Raw genomic sequence first — 11,567 nt, 5'->3', positions numbered from 1 at the left:
ATTTTTTGGGGGGGGGGGGGCCAATATGGTCAACTACTGGTATTTGTTGATAACTATGATAATGCTTAAGAGTTTGATTAGGCTTAAGCTATTTTTTCCCTAAACTGCATTTTTTATATCTAAATTTCAATCATAAGCTAATAAAAAGTAGATCTTTTCCAGTGCAAATATTTTAAATTAGGGGTTTAGGGGTTTAATAGGAAAAAAAGGTACAGGAAGGATATATTTTGTTTCACACACTCCTATTCCTCCTTGATGTCTAAACATCAAGGAAATAACACATTAAGTGTTATTAAGTCTGCACAGTCTCAAGATATCACGATGTACTTATTAACTGTTTCTGAAAACAAGCTGTACTAAAAACATGCCTATTAGTAAAGAGCAACAAAGACTGTCTAAGCCTAACAGAGCATACGCTGGCCAGGGAAAAAGCTTGCTAGATTTGTACTGTTTAAAACACTCATTCATCAAAAATAGTACATGATAAAGAAGCCCAGACTAATATATATGTGATGGTACTATTAAAACAAGATTCATGAATCCTCTATTACTTCCTGCCAACATGGAAGTAGACACAGGCTAATATGATCCAGGCAAGAGAAATAGGAAACACAGAACAATGTACGGAAGAGAGGGGGGAAAAAAAGCCCTAGGTTTAAATCACCTTCTACCACATGGAATAAAAGCAGAACTTAGGACATGTCTAGTTTTATGGAAAGAAGTAAGAGAATGCCAATACAGGGAAAGTTTGTCAGCTGCCAAAGAAAACAGAATAACCTTTGCTTACAAAGAGACTGATTAAAATTCATGTTCCTTCTTGTATTCAAGCTTTCCACATGAGCTGAATACAGAAGAAAATAAATGAACTACATCAAGATTCGCAATAACTATGAAAAATAAATTTAAAAGTTAAACAGTATTTTCCTTTAATATCCCAAATGCAAATTCAACTTCAAAAAAAGAAAAAAAAAATCTCTATCAGAATCTCCTTATCTGTTAGAGATTAACCTCAAAATTTTTATGTTCTTTTACTCCTACTTAAGAAAATTTCCTGCCCACTGGCTCTGGAAATAAGAAGAAAAAAGGCACATCAAAAGAGAGATGAAAAACATGGCTTCCTGTAGGAGCCATTACCAAGCACTCAGGACAACGAAACCTACACAGCATCAACAGGATCAGACACTATGTTTCCTCTGCAGCAGTGATGGATTTTTAAAGATTCAAATCAACTTAACAAATCCTGGATGCCTTCTAGAAGCCAGTCACTGTACTTTTCAGGATGCAGAGCCGATCTCCCAGTCCATTCCTGTTCAGCCTGCTTTGTCTCCCACAGCATTTAGAGCAAAGGGTCTGTCAGAATTCAGTGCCATGAAACAGGGCAACTAATTACTCAAAAGAAACAAAGATCCCTATCTTGCCCTGACTTGTGGGCTTCTATCAATGACCACAAACTTGCTCTGAAGTAGCTGGGGTCCACTTGACATTATAAAACAAATTTCTACCAAGGGTTATCAGTTACTGGCAAAATTATCACCAGAAAAGAAGTTCTGAAACAGAATGCTGATGTGTTACCTGGAACTACCATTCCGATTTCTCCAATTTACTTCATCAAGTAGAAAAACAACAACAAATAATAGCACCACTGAATCTACATCTAAGATGACTCCTGTAGTGCCAAATAAAGATGTTCTCTATGTATACTTTAAAACAAAACAAAAATATCACTTATGTCTGTGTGTGTGTCTGTGAGTGTGAGTGTGTGTGTGTTTTAAATAATGGTAGTACAAGGGCTCCTCCTTGATGGTTCAGCTGGTTAAGCGTCTGACTTCGGCTTAGGTCATGATCTCTCAATTTGTGAGTTTGAGCCCCTCATCAGGCTCTCTGCTGTCAGCACAGAGCTCACCTCAGATCCTCTGAACCCCTCACCCTCTGCCCTTCCCCAACTCATGCTCGCTCACGCGTGCTCTCTCAAAAATAAACAAATATTTAAAATAAAATAATGGTAGTACAGGGGTGCCTGGGTGGCTTGGTCAGTTGAGCATCTGACTTCGGCTCAAGTCATGATCTCACAGTTCCTGAGTTTGAGCCCGGCATTGGGCTCTGTGCTGACAGCTCAGAGCCTGGAGCCTGCTTCAGATTCCGTGTCTCCCTCTCTCTGCCCTTCCCCTGCTCACACTGTCTCTCTCTCTCAAAAATAAACATTAAAAAAAATTTTTTTTTGTTTTTTTAAATAATGGTAGTACAAAACTCTGAAATAAAATAGAAACCTTGGTGGGGGAGGGAGGCAGTTGGGTTTGCCAGGAATCCATTTAAATGGAAAGGGTGGGAATCTTTCCAAATACCTTATCAGGCCACCACTGCAAATCTTCTCCTAGAGATACTGGACTTTGAACGGGTGTATTCTTCTTATCCAAGTTTGGCTCTCCTTCCTTGCTGGTAGAGCCCCTTTCATTATCAAATGAGGCTCCATCAAGCCACCTTCGTTCACGTAAACGTAAAACGGATTCACGTTCACGCAACAGCTCAGAGTCTCTCTCTAAGGGAAGAAGGAGAACTGGTATGCAATTGGGTCACACCAGTGGGATAAAAGTAAGCCACTCTCTAGTAAAGACCCTTCAGGATGCAACTAACAGCAGTTTATCTACTCAAAAAAATTTAATGTAAATGTATATCTAGTAAGCCTGACATGCAACATTCAAAACATTAACTCTTTCAAGTGAATCTATGAAAATTATAAACTAGCATTTTTGAGAACTATGTAGAGGCAGACTTTTTTGAATTCCAACTACTAATTTTAGAACAGAATTACTTTATTTTAACATGGTTTTTTAATGGAATTAAAAATTTTTGGCTTTCATTAAAGATGGTTACCATAACTTTATCTACTAGATAATGTGCATAAATAAGAATTTCAACATATCAGATACATATGTAAATCAAGAGTATTTAGTAGAATGCCTTACAAAAACAAAACCTTATACAAACAAGGAAAAAACCTGAAAAGGATAAAATATAAATCCATTAACATTAACTATAAAAATGTTGATAATTCAAGCCCTTGTTCAGAGTAATCTTACAGACTGGATGTTCATGGTCAGTTTCATTTAAAAATTTTTGAGAAACAGACAAGCTTCTTTTTTTAACTATCTTTATAGAAAGATAAAGATTTCCTTACAAAAATGCTTCCCCTGCAATTGCCTTCAAACTCTCTACAGACAGTTTGTTGGGGGAGGGGGTGTTTTTTGTTTGCTCATTATTTTTTTAAGTAAGTAATCAAAATATACTTCCCAAGACTTGGATAAGAAGGATCAGAAACAACATTAACTTGAACCATATGAAACTGCCATCCATGCAGGTCAAAATGGAAGCAGCAGCAATTTCATATGGTTCAAGTGAAAAGCAATGCCTACACAGAATGACCAAAAAAAGGGGAGAAATTTAGAAGGAGTTATTTGTGCTTGATATTAAACATCTGAAAATGAAATGTTTGATAAAGGCAGTAAAGTATGGATTTATTTAAATTTTTTAAAGCTATTATGTAACAGGTTCAGTATATTGTAAGATCATCATAGGTTTATTATTTTTAAACTCTGCTTTTAAGTACTCGATATTTGTAGCAAGGTTGTAATAAAACATAGCAATTTTTCCAGTTTACTAATGATCAGTAGATAATATAACTGATTCTTGTCTGTTATTTGAATCAAGCAGTTTTACATTCTGGAAACTAAAAAAATTGACTTAATAGAGTTAAAATACAAGTTAAATCTATACCAACATATACAGAGAAAAGTCTTACATTCACAGGATTTCAAAATCTTCTAACCTCTACTATGTACTATACTTTTCAAGAATTTCAAACTTTTGAAAGTAACATTTAATAAGCTATACATTTCCACATATTATTAGCCAATCCCATTTCTATTAACTTTTTTCATACTTCTCACTTCCATCTAGCCAGGATTTAAAATGAACAGAATAATCATTTTATTTTAATCAAATAAACTAAAGAGACTTGTTTTCTGAATGCTGCATGTCACTGTAAAGTAGAATTCTGCTTTTAGTTCAGAATCCATTTTCCTAATTAAAAATACAGTTAGGTAAGTCAAATCCCTTGACAGGTATTCCACAATGTGGATAAGATCATCTCTAAAGTGAAGTACTATTTGTGGCTCTTCCAAATCAAAAATAACTAGTTTAATACCAAAGCATTCAAAAAGAGTAATAAGTATTAGCGTATAATTACTACAATATTAAAAGTTAAAACATAGTGAACTCCATCACTATCTCTCCATATAGCCAGCCAATGATCACAAAGAAATAAATGCAAAATTACCTCGAGATGAGCCTAGCCTGGAAAGCGATGAACGACGAAAAGAAGGATAACCAAAATAGCTAATGTCTTCAGAAAACATGGCATCTGCATCAATAATAACACTTGGGTGGGCAGAATGAATGTCAGCATCAAGAAGAGACATAAGATCCTCTATAAACAGAAAGAAACATAAATAAAGCAGATACAGAAAATATCTGTAGACCACTGAAAGGTCTCTGAAAATTAAATCAGATTAGAATGAGATGCAGACTACTGACATACCCTGAGGAAAAAGTCCTAACTACCTAGGAAATAAAGTTAATGTTACTAAACAAAGATTTTAGGGAACATCAAATGCATGAGTGTCACTTGGGCTACCTAAATAATCACAAGAAAAAAAAAAAGATCTCTATTAAGATATTTGTAACATCATAGATATAATGTAGCCAAAATCTAAATGCAATTATTACATATTTGGTAATAAGGGCATCAGAAAACAACTTTCCAGAGTCATCTGTCAGACAGTGATAAAGCCATGCATATACATCTATGTCTTTACTGGGATAGAACGCAAGTCCACTGAGCAAAAACATTTCCCCATTTCCCCTAAAAGGTATTTTACAAATTAAACACTACAGTGAGAAATACCTACCACCTTGGAAAGAACCGTCAGAAAACCCATTGTACTTTATAATGCCATTACCCACTCAAAAAAAAGTTTCTCCCTCTAAAGCTAAGAAAACCATGATGGTGATCCACCAACCTCCAGGCAAATAAGATTCACTGGCTGTATCATCCCCATCATCTCCATCTTCATCATCCCGGCTAAGTAAATTATTTACAGCGAGGTTTACATCAAGATTTGTTCGCTGAAGTTCCCGAATAATGACACTTCTGGATTTGCCTTGTAAAACGACCTGGGCCTGAAATAAAAAATAAAGAAGAGTGCTTGCTAATTTTCTTGTGACTATACTTTTATCAAAATCAGCTTTCTAGAAGCAGTATTTCACAATTCATGCTGCAAGTCATGACTAAAGCCCAGTATGTTCACTTAAGTACTTAACTGAATATTGTTCTGCTGCCTGTGTGAAGTGTTCCACAAGATCCATACCTGTGAAATCAGCTCCTCTGGAATGACAGAAGCAGGAATAACTGGCTGGGGCTGACTGCCCAAAAGCCCAGACCCTCGATCCCGCCCAGTCCGAATAACTCGGGTCTGTCGGCGGGAATCTCGAGCTCCAGCTGAGGACCTTCCAGAAGACCCTCCTCCACTTCCACCTACTCCAGAACTCCATCGACTTCTAAAAAAGGAGAGAATTTACGACAATTAATATTTTTAACAGTCATTCTGAATAGATCACTTTGGGTCTCACGTTCATTCCCCTAAGTGAAGACAAAGCTATTTGTCTAACTGATGTAACAGTTTATAGTATTTTAATAGAACAATAGAACTGAGCCTCAAACTAAAACTGTTTGTGTTTTAATGCTTAACTTACATGTAAAATCACTCTTCAGAAAGATAAGTATCACATTTATGCATCTTTTGATGTAATGTTTTAAAGCTCCACATACCAAATATTTCTAGTCACAATTCTAAAATGTGTTATAGGACACACCTTGCCTCTACCTGGAAGACTCATTAGACAATAACTACTAACAACATGTTACACAAAAAGTGTAATTCAGAGTTTAGGGCTCAAACTGCTTGGCATGGAATAAAACATTTATTTGGCAAAGGTATTAGTCCATTGATATTTAGCACTATTAACCACCTTAACCAAGGAAAAGTTATTATTTAAAAGTCATTAATTTTTTCTTGAGTATGAGAAAACTTAGAAAAGGCATGACATTTCCATCTTTACTTATTGCCCCGAACATGAGCATTAAGCATTTTCAAATCAACAAAGCTAGATAACCATAAACAACTGCTTTTCTGTATTCAAAGAAAATGTTCTCACAAATCACATTAGCCTTAGAAATTATGACAGTGCCAGTCTATTTATTTAAAAAAAATTTTTTTAGTATAGTTGATGCCTCTTTAAAATGAATCTAATATTTAGAGATCATTCAATCTAGATAAAGGTACTTTATTCTCAACTATTGTGCATGGTACTCATCTAAGGCTGAAACCTTCAACTTGCCCATGCAGATTTAGTTTAAATTTGATTTTCCAAGTCTTTTGTTCCCTTACAAATGTCTGACTATATTAACCATAACAATTCTAATATACAAAAACTACTGGATCTCTCTTCTTACTTAATTGGAAAGCACAATCTATGGCTAAACAAATAAAAAAAAAACTTTAAAAAAGTTTCCTCAGTAAAATGGAAAAAGAACAAATCTCCAGAAAACCTGGTGTCATCCTTTTTGATGGTTTTCTACACTTGTTGATGCACCGTATCAATTGTTTATGTGGTATTTGTATCTATAGCCTGAGAACTGCCCAAGATAATTTTAGAGAAAAACAATATTGTGCATTCTCAGGACTATACTATGAACCATCATTTAATCTCAGTTATGCAATAGATGTCATAAATATAACAGTAAAGAACCATTCATAGACGAAAAGAAAAACTAAGGTGCATTAAGAGTACATTGCTTTAACAAAAAGGAAATTTAAAAAAACAATTCCACTTACAATAGCATCAAAAAAACAAACAAACAAACAAACAGTACTTAGGGATAAACCTAACCAAGTAGGTCAGACTTGCATATTGAAATCTACCAATCACAGCTAAGAGAATTTAAAGAGGGCACAAATAAATAAAAACAAACCTCATGCTCCTGGACTGAAAGACTTAATATTGTTAAGATGTCTACATTACTCAACGCAACCTACAGATTCATTATAATCCCTATCAAAATGCTAAGGGCATTTTTTTACAAAAATAGAAAAATTCATCCTAAAATTCATGTAGAGGCTTGAGAGATCCTCAAGAGCCAACACAAATTTGAAAAAGAAGAAAAACAAAATTCTAGAGAATACATACTTTGTGATTTTGAAACATTATTCCAGAACTACCATAATTAAAACAGTATGGTACTGGCATAAAGACAAACAGACCAATGGAACAGAATACAGAGCCCAGAAATAAACCCTCATATGGTCAAATGATCTTTGATAAGGGTGCCAAAACCACTCAATGGGGAAAGGACAGTGTCTTCAACAAATGACACAGGGAAAATTACATATCCACAAGTGAAAGAATGAAACTGGACCCTTATGTTATACCACATGGAACAATTAATTAATTTACTTATTTTTTATTAAAAAAAATTTTTTTTAATCTTTACTTATTTTTGAGAGAGAGAGAGAGAGAGAGAGAGAGAGAGAGAGAGAGAGAGTATGTGTGTGTGAGCAGGGGAGGAAGAGAGAGAGAAGGAGACCCAGAATCCAAAGCAGGTTCCAGGCTCTGAGCTGTCAGCACAGAGCCCAACGCAGGGCTCGAACCCACAAACTGCAAGATCATGACCTGAGCCGAGGTCGGACACTTAACCAACTGAGCCATCCAGGCGTCCCTGGAACAATTAATTTAAAACGATTAAAGACCTAAATATAAGACCTAAAACTATAAAATTCTGAGAAGATATAGGGGAAAAGCTTCATGATGCTGGACGTGGCAGTGATCTCTCAGATATGATACCAAAATCACAAGCACGGAAAACAAAAACAGGCAAAATAACTATATCAAACCTAAAACCTTTGTGCTTCAAAGGACATAATCAACACAGTGAAAAGGCAACATATAAAATGGGAGAAAATATTTGTAAATCATGTAACTGATATAAAGGGTTAAAATAACCCTATCGAAGTATACATCTACTCCTGAGCAGACCTTACAAACTCAAATCTCCACAAGGGGTAGACAGATTACATTAATAAATGAAGTCAAGATAACAGGGAAGAGTGGAAAGTAACAGCCTACCTAAAACACCCAAGTTCACTGCTGGATTCACCCATCAAAACACCAATGGCTGCCATTTTGTAACACAAACCTGCTACACAAACCCTGAATTGAGGTGTTGAAAGACATTTGTCAAAGTATCTCTGGTTTGTCCATTAACCTGTTACCATGGAGGATACCATGTTTTCCCACTCATACCTGCTGTGCAGGGTTTCTTCTATCAGAATCCAAACAACCTTCCAGAGTCTCCCTACTTCAAATTGCTCTTTTACATTCCTTTCTGTAATCAATTTGCTATCTAGAGAGAATAATATATTGAACTAAACATACAGTAATATAAATTTATCAGTGGTCAAAAAAGACAGTACTGGAATGAGCGATTCTTGTTATCTATAATTTTAGTAAGCTAGTAAGCTATATATTGTTTAATACTAAACGCAAAAGCCCTGGGGCACCTGGGTGGCTCAGGTGGTTAAGCCTTTGGTTGAACCTGACTTTGGTTCAGGTCATGATCCTATGGTTTGTGAATTCAAGCCCCCCATGGGGCTCTCTGCTGTCAGTGCAGAGCCCACTTCTGATCCTGTCTTCCTCTATCTCTGCCTCTCCCCGCTCACACTCTTATTCCCTCTCTTCCAAAAATAAACATTAAAAAAACAAAACAAAACAAAACAAAACAAAAACAAAAACAAAACAAAAAAACCTCCAAACTCCTGGGGAAACCAGTTTCTACTACCTATACTTTGCTCATCAAAATTAATCCTACAATTCTGATCCCATTACATAGTACTCAAGGTAACAGAATGACTCAAAATCAACTGAGGAGATCACACCATAGGAATTAGTCCACAGCTTGCAAACTCAAAGTCCATGGGCCAAGCTTTGTCCCTACAGCTGGTTGGTTAGTTAAAAATATATACATAAAACCCACGGTTTGTGGGGTCAAGCCTCACATCCAGCTCTCTGCTGTCAGCATGGAGCCCGCTTTGGATCCTTTGTCTCCACCCTCTCTCTGCTCCTCCCCCCCCCCTCAAAAATAAATAAATAAACTTCCGGGACACCTCTGTGGCTCAGTCGATTAAGCATCCGACTTCAGCTCAGGTCATGATCTCGTGGTTTATGAGTTCAAGCCCTGCATCAGGCTCTGTGCTGACAGTGCAGAGCCTGCTTCAAATCCTCTGTGCCACCCCCCCCACCTCTCTCTGCCCCTCCCCTGTTCTCTATCTCAAAAATAAACATTAAAGAACAAAATTTTTAAATAAATAAACTTTAAAAAAGAGCTTATACACACAAACACCACACATATGCTATATACATATGATTGGTTATGTGTGTCTCTGTGTATATATTTATTTACATAAAAATATTAATTAGTTCTAATATTTAAGCCAAGATGTTCACATAAGGATAGAGAATTGCAGCTTTCCTTGGGACAAAAAAAGGGGTGGGGGTAAGGGGCACATGGCTGGTTCAGTCGGTGGAGCATGCAACTCTCAACCTCAGGGTCATGAGTTCAAGCCCCACACTGGGTATAGCGCTTACTTTAAAAAAACAAAACAAAACAAAAAACAAAACAAAACAAAACAAAACAAAACCAGGTTGGAGGGGACACAGAAGTTTGCATTTGGCAACAATGACTCTGTATTCTCCTACGGGAATAATCAGCTGATCAGCTGCCTCCTCTAAAAATGGGGCATTCGCTTAGTCTGTCGCAGTCTTACTACTTACCTACTATCTTACCCACCTAGCCAGCTTCAATTATTATTTACAATTACAGTGACCTACTTGGCTTTTACATTCCAAATCCAGTGCTAATTACTAACTCAGATGAGACTCCAAAGGAAATATAGTAGCTCAAATGAATGAAAAGCAGCTTACACCTATCACCTATTACATCCAGTGACATCAAACAGAATAAAAAGACTTTAGATACAAATATCTCCATTTAAAATTTACTACTGAGCACAATTAACTCTCTTTCCCAAGTAAATTTGGTGTTCTTACCCTTATCCTGGTCTGAAATGAGTTGAACAAAATTACATAGGAGATTTTTGAAATATTTCCCAGGATAAATCTTGCTAGTTATGAAAGGGAGAAAACAGGAGGAATGAGAAATCTTTAACACAAACACCTGCCAACAGTGAAAAGGCCAAAGGGAAAAATACTAAAAATCCCATAAATTCTGTATACTATGCATTCCTAAGAATGATCGGTCAAAATAAATGATCAATTCTCAATTATCTATGTTAATGGAAAAAGAAAAGCCAACTATCCCCAACTCTTCCAAATGCAGCTCTCAGATACAGTCCATTCACTCCCTGATTCACAACCCAGAGGGAGCAAAACTGGACTCTGAAGGAAGGGCAGGGGGTAGGGGTGGCCACAGTCTACGGGGATGGTCCCTTTCATATTTGACTGCATTTGGTAAACTTGTGGATAAAAATCCCCTCTGGGAGACTTAAGCTCTGCCTTCCTTGATTCTCTATGACATGTTATAAATTGCAAACTTCTTTAAAGTTCACTGTAATCAACACAGAAAGAGGAAAAAACACCCATTATACAACTCACAGAAAAAATATATTATGAAGAAAAATATTTTTGACTCTATTTAATTTACAAAATAACTTGATCACAATTTCACCATCAACAAACTGAGACTGATTTTCAGAGGCCAAACAGAAACAATTAGCCCTTAAGTGCTTATGCTTTGTGGACATCTGCAGGACCAAATAAAGGTAAACAAATGACTGACAATGACTTAGTGGATGCTGTGATACCTGTGACATTTCTCAATACTTCAACCCATGAAACGCCAAAGAAAGCTCACACAGAGTTTATTCTGCGCCTGTGTTTGGATGAGAGAGTGAGGGATAGAAAAGAGTGGATGCACAAAGCAGTGTGGGCAAGGATAAGTATGGAGGACTCAAAAATTGCTTCTCTCTGCATTTTAAAGTCTTAAGATCAGCCCTAATTTTCTTCTGAAGTAGATCTACAGAGGTTTCATTCAAGATCAAATATCCTATACTTTATTATTATTATATTTGTCACACATTTTATCAGGAAAGTCCTAAAATTCCACTGCTATATTTCAGTCACTCCACTATAATTGGTCATATCCAAGTTTTATTTATAAAGAGAACTTAAATCCAAGACAAACTGAGCAACACAATAGTAATGAATTATAAACTGTAGAATAAAACAAATGTTAATGAGACCATAATGATATAAAGAACTAAACAGAAATAAACAAGAAATAAATGGACAAGGAAGGAAAATTCTTTACAGTCAAATCCCAATTAGTAAATATAAAACAAATGAAAATTTTTAAAAAAATTTGGAAATTAAAAAAAAAT

The 11,567-nt window shown here is 36.0% G+C and overlaps 1 protein-coding gene across 6 annotated transcripts in view; it reads right to left on the bottom strand.

Moving 5' to 3' along the window:
- The window catches only part of UBR5 (ubiquitin protein ligase E3 component n-recognin 5), a 137,982-nt gene that overhangs the window by 77,575 nt on the left and 48,840 nt on the right, over positions 1-11,567 (bottom strand). For 5 of the 6 annotated variants that reach the window (XM_030304081.1, XM_030304075.1, XM_030304077.1 and 2 more), the window contains exons 6-9: positions 5,424-5,613; positions 5,076-5,235; positions 4,334-4,483; positions 2,343-2,554 (exon numbers count right to left, since the gene is read on the bottom strand). In XM_030304081.1, coding sequence (XP_030159941.1) covers positions 2,343-2,554; positions 4,334-4,483; positions 5,076-5,235; positions 5,424-5,613 — 712 coding nt within the window. The remainder of the gene's footprint in view (positions 1-2,342; positions 2,555-4,333; positions 4,484-5,075; positions 5,236-5,423; positions 5,614-11,567) is intronic. The other variant, XM_030304078.1, reaches the window with a different exon arrangement.

The sequence above is a fragment of the Lynx canadensis genome, chromosome F2 (genome assembly GCF_007474595.2).
Source record: "Lynx canadensis isolate LIC74 chromosome F2, mLynCan4.pri.v2, whole genome shotgun sequence".
In the NCBI taxonomy this organism is placed as follows: Eukaryota; Metazoa; Chordata; class Mammalia; order Carnivora; family Felidae; genus Lynx; species Lynx canadensis.
This window is presented reverse-complemented; position numbering and strand designations above follow the sequence as displayed.